The sequence below is a fragment of the Botryllus schlosseri genome, chromosome 4, assembly GCF_051294905.1.
Source record: "Botryllus schlosseri isolate E-star chromosome 4, Bs_hap1, whole genome shotgun sequence".
Lineage (NCBI taxonomy): Eukaryota > Metazoa > Chordata > Ascidiacea > Stolidobranchia > Styelidae > Botryllus > Botryllus schlosseri.
In genome coordinates, this window is record NC_137239.1 from 29,505,012 (window position 1) to 29,521,816 (window position 16,805).

At 39.0% G+C, this 16,805-nt stretch overlaps 1 protein-coding gene across 1 annotated transcript in view; it reads right to left on the bottom strand.

Annotated features, from left to right (window-relative positions):
- The window catches only part of LOC145437768 (protein dead ringer homolog), a 42,746-nt gene that overhangs the window by 1,312 nt on the left and 24,629 nt on the right, over nt 1-16,805 (bottom strand). The window contains exons 8-14 of the mRNA XM_080315066.1: nt 11,065-11,137; nt 3,013-3,310; nt 2,372-2,478; nt 1,951-2,093; nt 1,554-1,696; nt 558-649; nt 242-336 (exon numbers count right to left, since the gene is read on the bottom strand). Of these exons, the coding sequence (XP_080171192.1) occupies nt 242-336; nt 558-649; nt 1,554-1,696; nt 1,951-2,093; nt 2,372-2,478; nt 3,013-3,310; nt 11,065-11,137 (951 nt within the window). The remainder of the gene's footprint in view (nt 1-241; nt 337-557; nt 650-1,553; nt 1,697-1,950; nt 2,094-2,371; nt 2,479-3,012; nt 3,311-11,064; nt 11,138-16,805) is intronic.

A 16,805-nucleotide genomic window follows, 5' to 3' on the forward strand; every position in this document is an offset into this window, starting at 1 on the left:
GAATTTGAATTACTGAATCCGCAAAAGAAATACAACATAAATTAAGTTCAGTTCGTATCAAATCAGAGCTTCATTCGCATGAACGATATACGCGAGTAGGGTTTGCCTTGCATTTATTTTACTCAAGTACTCAAGATTGCTTCTAGTTCCAATTTTTTATTTTCTCCTGTACGAACTTCGGTTCTACTGGCTGGAATTGCCTCAAATTTCACGACAATTGCGACGGGTCAAGACGCCATACCTCATACGTCACTCCGTTGACTTGTATGCTCATGTTGATGCAATTGCTCTCGGCCACGCTTTCCATCGACATTGAAGTCATCGAATTTCTTACATCTGAAAATAAAGCCATGATGATGTCACCGAACATTCGTAAGTGAGAAGTCACAAAAGTTGGACAACTCGTTTCGCACTACACAGGAAAACCAGAAATTAGATTAGAATTAACATGACGGCATAGAAACATTTCACAAATTAGAATACGATTATCGACAGGTAGCTCTGATTAGCGCAATTTGACAACAAGAATAATCGAGATGTTCTGGTTTGAAAATCACCTTTATTCGACATCGACATCTTGATTTCTGCCACGTTTTCTCGCGACGAACCATCAGATAGGTGGCGTTCGCGGTCTTCGTCGATATGTCTCCTTGAGAAACAAAAACGATTTTTCATCGATTGCGCATGATACAAATATACAGTTATTTGACGTCAACTAATTACTGCTCTAGATCTAGTTGGACATTTCAAAAACATTGTTGCCAAACCGCTAGAAAACACGTATCAGCCAGACAGTTTAGAGTCAAGTGTACCTGTTTGATGCTGGTGTGATCAGACTAGACCTTCACGGTCTTATCGATCATTCCTATCTAATACCGAATACTGTGCATGCATATTTTCTGTACCACCACCACTGCCGTTTGTTATGTATTTTGGTTCGATGAAAATAAAGACTCTCTCTCTCTTTCTCATCGTTTGGCATGAGTCGCGATACCGGTGTTCTGTTGTGTGATGTTCTTGGAGTCATTACTAGCGCAGAGTCATCACCGCGAACAGTGGCGTAGCCAGGGAGTATTTGTTATATTTCTTAGCTCACTTACAATTCAATATTGTATCAGTAAATTAATGAGTTGCTTCAGTATTGAATCTCGTTAGTTGTGTTTTAGATAGTTAGTAATGGATATTTAAAGGTCGTTAGCTCTATAGTTCTAGTGAGCTTTGAAAAGTGAGCAGTTCCAGTTCTAATCGCGGATTTTGAAAAGTGAGCCGTTCTAGTTCTAGTTGCGAGTTTTGAATACCGATTAGCTCTAGTTTTAGGTCTAGTTGCAAATCTTGAAAATTGAGTAGTTCTAGTTCTAATTCGTAATCTTGAAAAGTGAATGCTTCTAGTTCTAGTTGCGAATTTTAAAATAGTGAGTAGTTCTAATTCTAGTTATGGATTTTGAATAGTGGGTAGTTCTAATTCTAGTTGTGAGTTTGGAATGGTATTTAGCTCTAGTTCTAGTTCTGGTTGCGTATTTTAAAATTCCAGTAGCTTGTACAAGTCCGCTCACTTCATAATCTCATCGGAAAGCCTCCGTTTCTGCGGCTCCGGTTCGTCTTCCGAATCCGGAGTTCTCTCGTGCTTCACCATGGATTGATGGCGCGAGGCTTGCTGGGCGGCGTGTTGCGCGGCTTGGTGAGCTGCTTGCGCGGCCTGAAGTGAGGTCACAGCGTCAGATATCGCCAGATCAGAAAGCAAAAATCGGAATCAGATATCATAAATCTACTTGTTCTAATTAGAATCGAGTAAAGATTTATTAAATTACTTCTACTTGCGAAGAAACTATGTATAGCCAGTGTCATATGCTCAAATGTGTGACAATTTTCAGATTTAAAAGAGTAGGCCTGCAATATATACTACTTTTTGACAATGAAATTACAACCTGTCTTGAATATAAATTTACTCACCCGGGCTTTGGCCTGATGCTGTATCGCTTCTATAGCCGCCATTGCAGCGGCATGTTGCGCGTTGGCTGCTTGGATCAGCTGTTGTTGCTGAGCCACGATTTGCTGGGAGGGCGAGGTGGGGACGTCACATTGGCCGGCTACCACTGAGAAAAATACACTAGATAATTCTAGTTATTTAATTGGACGAATTAGAGTTAAATGCTGGTAATCTAATTCGAAACTAATTTGTGAATTGTTTCTATGCTCCAATTCCAATCTAATTACCGGTTTTCCCGAAAATGCTACAGGAGAGCGAACTGTGATTTGATATGAAGTGAACTTGGCTTTTGTTGTTTTTGTTTTTGTCATTTAGCCAGAATTCTGATACTTATCTGAGCTGCAAATGTTTCAGTTGTTCAACAGAGATGACGCGATCACTCACTTCCATATTTTGGAAATTGCGGCATTCCGTTGTGACCGTGGTAGGACAGCTTAGGTGGCGTCAGGCCTGCGGCTGAATTAGGAGAGTAGGCGAACATGTGGGCGGCGCTGCAAATGAACATTTCGATTAAAGCGCGCTATACATTCGTGAAGGCAGAACCGCCGGGTACTGTCACTAGAATCCGAATTCAGCACCGATTCTAGTGAGAGACGATGGTTTCGAGTACTGAAACTGTACGTTTCTGACCACTAGGCAATGCATCAACGAGAATTATAGGTACGATACATTTTTCCCAAGTTGAAACAGCTAAATCTAAAACATTTATTACAAAGCTAAGCTCGTTCGTGCAAATGACCAAAAGTGCAACGAAATAGGTAAGGTGATAAATTCCTAATTTTCTTCAACGTAATGTGTAACTGACATTGTTATGTTAGCGATCGCAAGGCAAGGCCTGCATATATGAGCTGAACACCACCCGTATACATAATGAGTGATATTCGACTGTGCTCGAAGCTTATACTCTATTCATAATCGAATCAATCAGGTACTCGATTTCGCACAGTTCTAGTATATAATAAAAACAGCGGCAAATGAACATTTAGACGAAATCACGCGACATTAGCATCGGCAGCAAGCCTCACCTGTAACTAGGCCGGCGGCCTTCGCGCCTATTCCCTTCAATGGCGACTTGCAGGTCGCTCGGCGATGACAAATTCTCTTTCTCACACTCGAAAGGATAGAGATATTTCATGTACTGCGTTCTCAGAGTGAAAGCGGCGCTCGTGATAGACGAAGGGAGGCTGAGGCCTTTCGTGATTTCTCGCCAGATCTTCTTGTTGATCACTTCCACGAGGCCGCCTTTTTCGACCACCAGCTGGTACAGTTGGTAGAGGTCGAGCACTTGTTTGGCCATGATCGGGATACGGTTCACGGGGGTACCTGTTGGACAAAAATGAATTCACGATTGGTACAATGAAAATCATGATATATTATGTACATTATATATTATTCATTATATGCATTAGGGTTGTACATAAATAACTTTTTTATAGAGCTTCTTGGAGGCACAGAATTGCAATATACAATAAAATAGTATGTTCATACTGAAATGAACCAGAGTATTTTCGGCGGACGCATGATTTTTGCGGTAATTCAATAAAATGGCTTGGTTGGCTACAAAAATGTTGAACGGAAAATTTGGCCCGATTCCAATTACCAGACGTGGAACTATTTGAGTAAGAAATTTTGAATTTATTTTAAAAATAATCAATATTTTGTTCAAATTTTACTGTTAACCCCATGTCATTGGTAAGTTGCGTAAAATAACGATGCATAACATTTTGTTGCTCAATTCCAACCCGTAGAAGTGAAGTTATTAGAGTTTTTCATTGATAAATTCTAGGATTACCCACCGTAAATATAGTTTTTTTTTGCAAATCCAAAGTAACTAAGTTAATATCGGTTGGAGTCGAGACAAATTTTTTATGCATCGTTTCTTCAGGCTACTTAACAATTTGTTGGTATCAAAGCAACATATTTGTTTCAGTGGGCTATCGGATATTTGAATATTTTATCTCAGACGGTCATTCTGTTGATGTTAGTCATGAAGTTTTAGCAGTAATGAAGCGAAACTGCCTCGTAATTTTCACAATTATAAAATAAAATAAACATTAGGTTATCAACCATTTTGCAAACTTACTGGTTGCTTCGCGGACCCCGGTTGAGAACCACTGAACTAATAAAAAAAAGTTATGTTAAAACAATCCTATTGACCACCTCTTTGAAATACATCAATTTCGGTGCACGTGAATCGGATTTGATCCCCGGTCAACTTCTCCCGACAGCTATTCTTCGAAATCGCGACTTTAATTTCCTCGCGTCAGTAAAACTTCAAATCCCGGATCAGCTGAGCGAGCGGTCGCAGATTAGGGATTGATCCATAACAATAACTTTTGGATCACTATTATGCGATAACAACTATCCTCTGTCGTAAACAGTGGCGGTAAATACTACGTGTGGCCCGCTGTCTATCCTTTACGTGCTCGAGTAAGATCGTAGAATGCAATTTACAATCTCGCCGTTACTTTTTGACATTTCAACAAAGTTGACCTTAGTAGCCCGACACGCTGTTAAAAATACTCCGAGTCATTATTCAGATTTAGATTATTTAGATTTTGGTATTGCGCGATAATCGCTGAACATCCGGCGTGTCTTAACTTGTGGTCGGCAGAACTACTGCATGTTTAAAATGCGCAGCTAGAGCTAAAATTAAACCCACCAGCACTTGAACTAGAATTGGAACCTTCCAAAACCCGCAACTAGAACAAGAACTACGCGCTCTTCAAAAATCACACCTTAAATAAGACTTAGAACTAGAACCTAATCACTTTTTAAAACCCTCAACTAGGCTAAATAACCTTATTTAATCACTTTTCAAAAACGCACCAAGAACTAGAACTAAAACCCGACCCGCACACTTTTCAAAACTCACAACTACAACTAGAACTACTGACTTTTCAAAACCAGCAACTAGAACTAGAACTACTACTGCTCAAAAATCGGCAGTTGGTCGGCCGTCAACTATAAATAGTTGGTACAAATCCGATGGTCAGGTTTGCTGAAGATAGAAGCCTTCGTATAAGTCAATTTAATAATTTTGTTGCCATTATGAGTGGAGTCGGATTATATCGTCTGCATCAGATTATGCCATCGCGAATGTGAAATTAAATCTGAATTTAAGGCCAAAATTCCGTCTCACTGCCGACATTCAGGAGGATGATAAATGGACATCGTTTATACGACGTCGCAGGTGATAGTTCTCTGGCTTCCTGATACCGTGTTGTGACGCCACAAATTTACCGGTAACTTTTTAGTTTTTACCTCTAATGGCCGATACCGATATTTCTTTGAAAGTGTGATACCGACGTGGTAATATATCGGTCAACCAATGTAATCGGTCTAGGTTTAACGAAATATCATCTCAGAGCACGGGCGCCATTGGAACGAGGGAATAACTTTTAGAGAACATATCTCCTTGAATTATGTTGTATAAAGCGCAGATTGATACTGAGACTCGGGCCTTCGCAAATGAAGAAAAGTCACGCGCTTTTAAAAGATTTAGAAATCGTGAATCATCCGATAAGGGCGACATTGCCTGGCGCGAGCGAATCAATCAGCGGCAATTTGCTCGGCGGGATAGAAATAATTAAAATTTAAGGAGACACACACGCTTAGGTATACTTGGATATGTGCAGGTAGTAGGGCCGATCTACAATGTGAACAGCCGAAACCAGCACGGATCAGTGTGTCAGTCCGTCATCCACCAGCCCGTGTTGGGAAGAGATGACACATAAGCCTATTTGCAGTTTCAATAGTTTTTTTTGTGCAAATCTCAATCTCCAATATTTCATACCTCATTCGCAATTCAGTAATTCGTACTTCAGAGCTGAGTTGCTTTGGAGCTTAATCTACTTAGTCGTGTTTTAGTCGGTTGGTTGCGTATTTTTGAAGGTCGTTAGTTACAGGTATAGTTCTAGTTGCCAGTTTTGAAAAGCGTTTAGTTCTCGTTGTAGTTGTAGTTCTAGTTATATAGTTGCGAATTTTAAAAAGTGAGTAGTTTTAGTTCTATTTCTAGATGCTAGTTTTGAAAAATTAGTAGTTCTAGTGGCTAGTTTTGAAAAGTGAGTAGTTCTATTTCTATTTCTGATTGCTAGTTTGAAAAGTGAGTAGTTCTAGTTCTAATTCCAGTAGCTAGTTTAGAAAAATGAGTAGATCTAAATCTAATTCTAGTTCTAGCTGCGAGTATTGAAAAGTGAGTAGTTTTCGTTTTCGTTTTATTTTCAGTTGGCAGTTTTGAAAAGTTAGTAGTTCTAGTTGTATTTGCTAGTTTTGAAAACACCGCAGTAGTTTGTTCAAGTTGACCGGGGATCATCCGTCGAATTGATAGTGACTCAACCACACCGAACCAGAGACGGCAGATCCGGACTTGTTAACAGAAATCCGACAGCGTTAAGTAGCGAGCTAACATATTCTCAAATCTGTGGTTTGGGATTAGCAAACTCCACAACGAGCAATTAAAATCGCGCGCTGTAGAATGATAAATCGCGCATAAGAGGACATGCGATACGCGTTAGTGCTTCAAAAACAAGAAAAATGTAACTACCGGCGGGTTTGATGTGTTACCAAAACACAGTGTTCTAATGACTACACCTCCAATTCCAATTACTCGCAGGGCAAACCGAATCGGCAAATGAAAATTAAATTATCATAAGATGGCCGGGGTATTATTTCCTTCGAAATGCTTTTAAGAAAGATGGATGGCACCCGTAATATAAAAGATTCCTTTTAAGAATGCGGGCTTGATGTGAAAACTGAGGTAATTTCCTTTTATCTAAGATCTCAACGTTCTTAAAACGCCGCAGAAATTATCCCGAAGATCCTCGTGTTTATAAAACTTATCTAAAAACCGTCCGGGCGTGCTGTTTATGATTCTGATACCGTGATTCGGCGATGCATAAATCTTCTTTTTATATTATCTCAAAAAATTACAAATACCGAGAGGATATACTCTTGTTTTGAGCTTTCGGAACCCTGGTCGTATAGATCTTAATTATCTGCCATTACGAGCGCGTCATTAACTCAGTATACAGACTTCTTCTTGCATTAAACCCTGTTAGAGACGGAGAGAGAGGGATATTTGTTTCCATGTTATCGCGTAAAGTACGGGGTTTTAAGACAGTGTCTCTCATTAACGACGCATTTCATCAGCATCCTCACCCAGATTTGGACAATTAGATAATTCTAGTTGATTAATCACAGACCGATTACAGCGAAATCTAATTCTAACCTAATTTATGCAAGGCTTTATGCTCTAAGAATCAATTATGATTTGACATGAAATGAATTTGATTTTGTTATATTTATTTCCAGTTCGGAATTTCATTCAATTTCCAAGTTTTTACGAACTCACTAATTCTAATTTGAAAAAACCGCATTTATCGTCCTAATTGTAATCTAATTTTAAAAAGCTGAATATTTTCGAGTTATCGAACTGTGCTTAGGTGTAGTTTTTTGCTTGTGATGTCTGAATTTTGGAAAAAGTCAACGACACAGAATTATGTTTGCGTGATGCGTGGGGTCCATCCCGACAAATATTTTATGTGTTCTACCTTAAACTTGATATTTCGCGGGTCACCTGCAAGCCGCGGCGTAACGAACACCCGCTTTTATTGTACCAGACCCGAATTATAGAAGTTTCGGGTCGCTTGATAATCTGAAGGATTTCGTATTATGTTTGGGAAGATCAGACGAGATTGAATGACTGATCACGGTTTCTGTTGGAAGTCTGAATGTTGAAATACGTGAGATGCCGGGGCGTGTTTATATAGTCAATGTAGCGCAGTTACGACTAGTCCTTGTCATAATTAAAGTTTCGGTAGCTGTTAAAATTGGTGGTGATAATGTTAAGTACATCGTAATATTCTAGCTGCCCGAATTGCGATTTACCCGCCATTCTGTTTTCAATATCAAGCAAACTGGTACAAGTACAATAAACTAGCGATAGTATCGGTAAATTCTGATTCGGAAAGTAAGAGGGCGAGGAAATTGGAAATATCAATGGTTAAGCATGACACCAACGGCTCGGATTTGGTAAATTGGAATAATTGGGTTCGATACCGAGCCGAATATTGAGCCTCGAATCGAGTTGAGTATTCGAGTTTTTTCGGCAAATTTGAACCAGGAATAACTACTGTTGACATGCTTGAAAATTGCTACTTCTACTTTATTATTAACGACGGTGATTCTACTTGAGTACAAACGATCAATGCTCTTGATCACCCCTGCCTGTGAGCTATAAGAAATATATCAATATTCCCATTCTATCGGTCAAAGATTATAGTTCTCTGACTTCTTAGTCCTTACTAAGCTAGTGTGTTACGAAAATTGCCGATAATTTTTCCCTCTGATGGCCGATACCGATATTTCCATTAAAGTCTCATATAGATTCGGTCGGGTTCTAGTCATACCTACAGTAATTGTGATTTTAGAAATAAATCCAAAATTAGGTACTGATACTCTAATAACTTCACTTGTGTTGGCTCTAATTGAACCATATTTTGTGTGCAGCATTTTTAGGTAACCTTAGCAATTATTTCAACCGGCCAGTGAAATTTGGAAAAAAGTTATTTTGGGGCGACCCTGCTAAACATGAACGTGTTATGTTAATGCTTTGTGAAGGCAAAACACGATTAACTATATCTAAACGCGCAAATATAGGAGGTATAAAATTCTATCGGGCGGTCCGGTGAAATGTCGACACACTCCGATACCATCATTTGATCCGTCGGTATATTATTCAAGTCATTTCACGGAAAATGATGTTCCTTTGTTTTTACGATGAGATGGGGGGCATGCAACGTAGCGTAAAGTCTGTTGGTTGATACGCTCTCATTTTTCGGGGTCATCACATCGCGTATCGTGTTGCGCGGATAGATTTGTTCTGATTTAAAGACACTCTTGGAGGTAAAGAACTTCAATATACAATTGGATAATATATTGATATTGAAATAAACCCGGATATTTTCGGCTGATACACGTCAGGGGTAATCGTCAGAGAATTTGAAAGATAATTGTATATCAACAATCGTATCCAAATACGGTGTGAACACTCACCGGGACAGTTTTTGATGCTGAAATACTAGTTTTGCATACCCGATATCATCAAGAGAAACAGAGTTTTTGGGCGCACTTCAGATTTTCTTCAGCTTAAGCTTTGCTAGAGGTTATTAGTAATGAAGCACTTCTACTTTTCTGTTGTAAACAAGTATATTCTATCTACTTGCTTTACTTAAGCAGATTTTTCGTATTCAAGGATTCTTTTTGTATGCTACTTCTACGTCAACAGTTTTTTGATACCGAAATACTAACTTTCGCATACTTAATATTGTCAAGTGAAACATCAACGCGCGGTATGTAGTCGCGTTTTTGCGCCGTGTGCGGAAAAAAAAGATTTCGACTTTTGCCGACGAAACAATCCCGAAGTAATAATCCTCCGTCGGAAATTACCATTTTCCCGAAGCCCCGGCTCAATTTAATCTGCAAAACGCCGCGTTTTATGAAGTCTGTCCGCATTAAAATTTAAAGAGCCGAAATTCGAGCCTCTTACATTAACTGCGCAAAGTTTGATATCAATATTGATGACTTAATCCCTTTCAGATGATTTAAGTGGATTCAAATGTTGCGAATGCTTGTCAATCTTTTTTCGGACTGTATTGATCAGCTATTTCGAAACTTTCTGGTTGAATATTTTCCCATAGTACTGTGGGGCTTTTTTTAACTGGTTGATTGTCGTAAAATACCCATTTATAACCCTCCTAATCACCGGTACAGCTTGAGAAGTCGTGACTCTGTTTTATTTAAAACGAGGCAATTTGGATGCGGAAATAATCAAAAGAATTTACGCATCCTTTTTCTAAATTATTTATATTTGTTTTAGTAACAGTCAAATAAATACATTTCACCCACGCGATTTTGTTTTAAAGATAATATCCTGGATGGGAAATTATATACAAAGTCTCACGCCGGTCATCACTTAAACTTTCCAGATGACACGCTTGTTATATTGTATACGCAACAAGGCGCGTATAGATGCAGTTTATTATGACGTGAATATTTCATGAACAATGTCGGAAAATATACTCCGAGGGCTAATGATTTGAAACTTCAGAGGAACCAGTTTTTGAAGCGATTCGTCAACTTTAATTAGGAGTTTTCTCTGTGTTGAGCTGTGAAAGTGTGTTTAAAGATAGCCTACTCTTGAATGTACAGAAATAAAAAATATACAATTGAATAATATATTCATATTAAAATATAAGTGTGTGTGTGTGTGTGTATGTGTGTGTTACAAGAGTCATCTCTCGCTACCCGACTCAAATCATTGTGCCACAGGTTGTCGCTATATCGCAGGCTCTAAATCTCTCACATCGATCCACTCTCACAAATTCGGATGCCCCCCGATATTTTAATTACCTCAAAAGCTCTATTATTATTTCAAACATGGGCTCTTGTTGCAAAAATAGCGATATCTGATCGAGAAGCACTCTTTCGGAAATTTGAGTTTATTCCATTTGACCCGAAATCTCGTTAAGTCAAATTCGTCGACCAAACGGAATGTCGGTTAACACAAGGAAACACTTTTTTTTACATCGTGCATAAAATAATATAATTTCGGGTGTTTCTGGGTAAATGAATCGCGGTTACATGCGCGATGAGATGGGTGGCATCACCGGAGGCCCAGAATTTATAGGGTTTTCATTTCAGTGTCACATTTCTGAAATCTAGAGTCCTATGTATATCGTATGTACTATGTAGTTATTCGAAGAGATTCGTTTAGGTACCGAACTTCAGGATATAACTGAATGATACAATCATATTGAAAGAAACCCGAATATTGTTGATATATGTTCTTTCCAATGCTCTACTAGTTGCTGACGATTACCCCTGACAAGTGCCAGCCAAAAATTTTCGGGTTCATTCCAATGAATAAAATTTTTAACTGTATATTGAAGTTTGTAGGTCGATAGAGTTCTTTTGAATTCTCTACTAGTTGCTGAAGAATACCCTGATATTCGAGTTTATTTCAATATGAATACAATAATCAATTATATGCTTATTTCAGGATAAATGAAAATCACCTCTTTTTTGCATGAACATAAAAAGTTCGTCCAGAAACTTTTTCCTTCCCGGGTTCGTGTCGATTTCGTACAGCTGAAAAAGAAAGAGAAATGAATAAATAAGTAAAATAAATAATAAATAAATGTTGCTCCATTACCAGTCGTTATAATACTTCCACTCATAGAAGTGACGCAAAGTGACGCAAACTAGCCCAAAACTACATTATAATTTGCAAAACCAATATCCTTTAACAATGACTAGTTTATCGTTACGATTATTCTACCCGTAAACGTCACGCAAACCTGCCCCAAAACTATACTTTCAACGTGTAAAAGGCAAGGCTAGGGTATATTTTCGTCGATTCGTATAGCTGAGAAATAGCTACAAATCAATTTCCGGATCGCCGTCAAATCTCATTTCCAGCACCCAGATGCGTTGCAGGACACCCCCACTTCACTTATCCGCTAACACGCCAGGATTAAAGAGTCGAAATTTCGTGCGATCGCTGAGCAAATACTCAAACACCGATCTGACACGCTTTCATCTGACGCGACAGCGCGGCCGTGTCCTCCAATCGGGAGTAGTTAGCAAAGGGTTAACGTTAAAAGTGTTATAATGAATTTGAATCCGGCATTGTGTCGAGTGTAGTGCCGCACTTGAATACGAGAGGTTAATATCGAATCGTTTGAGTGGCTAGGAAAAGTAATATTGGAACACAAGTGACCGTAATTGAGCAGTGAAATGAATTCGGTTTTTATTCAACGCGAACTATTCCGTCAAGCACCCTCGACTGAGTGACCTACGACTTTTCTTTTGTGTGCTGGCTTTGTTTACGTGATTGTCGATGCATAATGGATTTGTTACGAGTCCAGCTGCGTGACATCACAATTATTTCAATTCAAATCTGTATAATTAATGACCAACTCGGGAACGAGACATCTTGGCTACGATTTCAAATCTAGGGCTATAAAGCTTTGCTTCTAAGCCGAGAACGACTAGAGCCCGATATATTCAGCCGATATTCAAAAGATATGGCAACTTTACAGCCATTGGTAACTTGGATATGAAATATACTAGAAAAGCAGCATCTCGGCACTTGTAAGCTGTAAGAAATAGATCAATATTCCCAGTCTAGTAGTAGAAGATTATATGTCTCAGACTCCCTGCTACCGAGTTGTGACGTCACGAAATTTGATGATATTTGTCCTCTAATGGCCGACACCGATATTTCTATCAAAGTGTGATACGATCCGAAAATATCACGGTTCTCAATTTCGTGTGAAATGAAAAGTCGAACATAAATTCGATGACATGTTTTCGCGGATATCAGACATTTCATCTTAATCCCGGAACCGTGCGACTCTTACTACGATTCCGAGTAATACCGCGAAAATATTTGTGTTTCGATTGCGGTTCTACGCAGAATCAAGGACGTCCTCATCACTGATTAGCAGGATCGAGTGAGAAATACAAAATTGAATTTATCGATTTAAAACCCAAAATATCGAATGATATACTTGTATCATGATTATGGGTTCTCGCACCCTCTATATCCGCGCAATTTCACCAGAATACAGCCTAAACAACTCATTTCCCGAAATCTCGATAACCGCCCATACCAGTGGTTCCCAACCTTTTTCGACCCATCGCCCCCTTTTCAAACTGAACACCGATCATCGCCCCCAAAATTTTGTGTACCGAAAAATGGGCATACAAACTGTAATCACCGGCGGGTTGACTACTGCAGCTAAATTTCCGTGGGTTGACTAAAAAAAAAGGTCAGCCGTTTTGACGCGTCATCGCCATCCTATTGCCCCCTTCGCTATTTTCGCCCCCTGTGGCCCCATTTGTCCATCTTCGCCCCCCTATCGCCCCATTCGTCATTTTCGCCCCCCTAGACCGCCAAATCGCCCACGTTGGGAACCACTGGCCTATACTAAAACGTTAGTTTTGGGTTTAAAAGCTCCAGAAGTAACATTTCACTGTCTAATCACTGATTACTAGACAGCGATTCTTCGATCATGCCTCATTTCATTGCACTTCACGGATATGTCATTTCCAATATATCGGGTATAGCTTTGTTGTACATGTTTCGTACACCGCGATATGACCAATCGAGGTTTACAATCTTCCACAGTGGAAAAGAGTATCGAAACAATAATTTTAGTTGGTAAAATAATTCTTAGCGCAAGGAGAATATAATATCAATACTCGAAAGTATCATATCTCTCTATTCGTCTGGACTCATATCTGAGTACTCAAATCATTGTGCTCACTGATGATTCGGAGACTGTTGTACTACGCTGACATGTAGAGTTACCCCATTATCGAGCGAATGACAAAACAATTGACCACAGAGCGGTGACGCGAGTCACACATTCGAAACTGCGACCTACAAGCCTACAAGCGACGTTAGATAATCCGCTGTTTTATCACCAAACAAAACAAAATATAAAAAAGCGATTGTTTACGATATCCCAAGTGTGTGTTTTTCAAATCATGAACGAAACAATGTCTGGATGTAAAAATATTATTCGACCGTGATGATTTTCGCGGAAATTCAATGTATATCCGGACGAAAGTTCGATCTGTCTGTTCATTAAATGTGAAGTGCTAAAACCATAACTAACATAATCGGATTTTTGAGCAGATACCGATAAAACCGATAACTTGGACATTCAGCGATAACCCCGATATATTCGTCCGATATTCAAAAGATATAACACAGCCAAGACGTATTTCCAAAACTTCGCAGCATTTATACAAACAACTTTACAGCCATCGCTATGCTTGGGCATGAAATAAACTAGAAAGGTTGCATCTGGACAGCTGGAAGCTAGAATAAATAGATCAATGTTCCTAGTTTAACAGTGGCAGATTATAATTCTCTGACCACTACTACATGATGTGACATCACGAAAATTGCCGACATTTTTTACCTCTACGAAAACATATTTCCGACGAATTTCATCTATTTTCGACATTTTAGGCTTAAGAATACGAGAGCTTTTATGGTGCATTAAAAGCACCTAAATCTAAATTATTGAGAGGCTTTTTATTAGAGAAACTCAAATTTCCATTCTCGACCTTATTTCCGAATTGCCTGTCATTGATATTGTCTGTCGCAGCGATATATATGTCTTACTATTTCAACCTTTCGAACTTGATTGCTCGCTCGCGGTGATGAGGTACAAAAAGCGATTGTGATTAAATATTAATGAACAAAAGGTCTCCTTTCGTTTTGAATCGTTACAAAAATTGATTTGGCGACGCGATGCGACAATGATTGACATCGTAAACGATGTGGGTGAGGGGTGTTACAAAAGTGCCAACGGGCATTTCAACTAAACTTGGGTAACTAGATAACTCTAGTGGTCAGACAAGACTAATTTTAATCTAACTTGTGAAATGTTTCTACGCTCTCATTGGGTTTCCTGAAAATACTACAGGAGAACTGTATAGTGCGAAACGAGCCAAGTTTGGTGCATAGGCATTTTCCGTTCTCCTGCTTATCAGGATGAACTCTGATTTGATACGAACTGATTTTTTATGTATTTCGTTCTGATTAGGAATTGTATTAATTTCCAAGTTTTCACGAATTCAGTTTTTCCAATTTGAAAAGAAACCGTGCTGCTAGGTTGCTACAATTCAAATTATAATATATTTTGGAAAACCTGACAATTTCCTAGTCCTAGTGGACGCAAGTATAGGCAAAATCAGTAATTCGGTCAAAAATGGAGACCATAAACCCACAATCATTTGACGATACAACCAAAGCCAAAAACGGGTCACGAAATTTAAAAAAAATCACATCCATTTTTCCATAATATCGTACCGAAACTCAAGTTTATGATTTCCAACATTTGAATTTTGTAAAGCTTGCTCGAAAGGCGGTTACTCAGTTTCAAGGCAAAGGTCATGGCGACCGAAATTAATTGGATAATGAACACTATTTTGACCGCAAATGATCCCAAGCTTGTATTTATGTTCAACTGCGGTGAAGATATGTAAAAACGTTTTTTTTCGACAAGGAAAATTCGAGAAGGTATGGAATTGAACAGGGAATAGTGAAGAAACAATTCCGTTCAATACGTCGTCCGCAGACTTGTACAAACCACCAATCCACTTAGTTGACGGTCAACAAACTACTGGTTGTAGTTGTAGCTCTAGTTGCGCATTAAAAAAATTTACTCGCTTACAGCTACAACTAGTCGTTCGGCGTGAATCGTGGTACCGGTGTTCTGTTGTGTGATGTTCTTGCCATTGCTGGCTCTGAGTCATCTCTACTAACAGTGGCGTAGCCAGGGGTGAGTTTTTGGAGGTCTAAGCCCATCCCGTTTCACACTCGAAATAGAGTCCTTTTAAAATGTCGATTCTTTCTATAATATTTCTTAGCTCATTAGCAAATTAGTAGTTCGTGTTATCAGTTATTAGCTAGTTGTAGATTTTTAAAGATCGCTAGTTAGAGTTCTAGTCCTAGTTCTAACTGCGCATTTTGAAAACCGAGTAGTTTGTACGAATCCATTAATTGACTTCCTTGAAACAATCGCTGTGAAATCCGCCTTGAAAATGCGTACCGTGACTGATCAAACAGCGTTCGTGACAAATAGCTGTTACACTGAGATTATCCACCCGGTTTGATGTCGACTCTCTGTATTACGTTACATTTTATCATTACGAAAATAGACTTAACATTAATGGAGTTCAAACACAGATGCACAAACGGTTTCAGTCAACCAGACGAGTCGTATGCGACGGAGCGTGACGACCACCTTTCGGGCAAGGTTAGCCGCAGCTAAAAGATCAATGGTCAAGTGATGCGAGTGATCTTATCAGGAGATTGCTAGACGGCTGTGTTTTCGGAACAAACACGACTTTATGCTTTCTATTAAGAGGGGGAATTTGATCGAATTCGTAATCCCCAGAGGTTGTCAAAGTAGTCAGGGTTGCTGCTCAAGTAGAAGTAGAAGTAACATGATTAAATTCTACTCGATTACAAGTAGAAGTAGGTATTTCACAGACTTGTCAAAGAACTTCAACTTGAAAACGAATTTCTGAAAGGTACTCCACAAGCAATTTTGCAGACACGTACAAATTACCTCCAAAGAGAAATAGAAGGATTTGAAAAGTACTCAAGTCAGTAGTACGTAGGACTGATGTGGAGAGTTCAAATACGTACCTTTTATACGACTATAGTAGCAGTTCTACATCACATTAAATATAACCTGGTATTTTTCGACCATACCCATTTCATTGAACGCTGTGACAATGCTGTCGGTTGATCACAACTTCAAGGATAGGTCATTTCTGCTAACGTGCGTAGCTTTACCTCATGTTTCTTGCTCTACGATACATGAACAATCGACGTTTCAAGGTGCACACAGTGGAAAATGGTTTTGAAATGAAAATGAAAAAGTTCCAGCCCTAACCTTAACCCTGACCCTAACCATAGTCGCAAAAAGAGTATAATTGCAATACTCACATCTCACCACTCGCCTCGAATCGTTAGTATTAATGCTCTATTCAGATTCGAGTACTGGAATCATTGTGCTCAGCCCTAGTCGTATGCTTTTAGCGAGTAATCATTGTTGGTTATACTTTGGAAATCGCAAGATGTGTATTCACGACGCAAAATGACTCATACCACTACAAATAGGTGTAATTTTATAGCTGATTAAATACCATCATGTCAATAAATCACGGAGACAAGAATCAAACACGTTTAAATCCAATTTGAAATCCACCCCGACCCTTGTTTGCA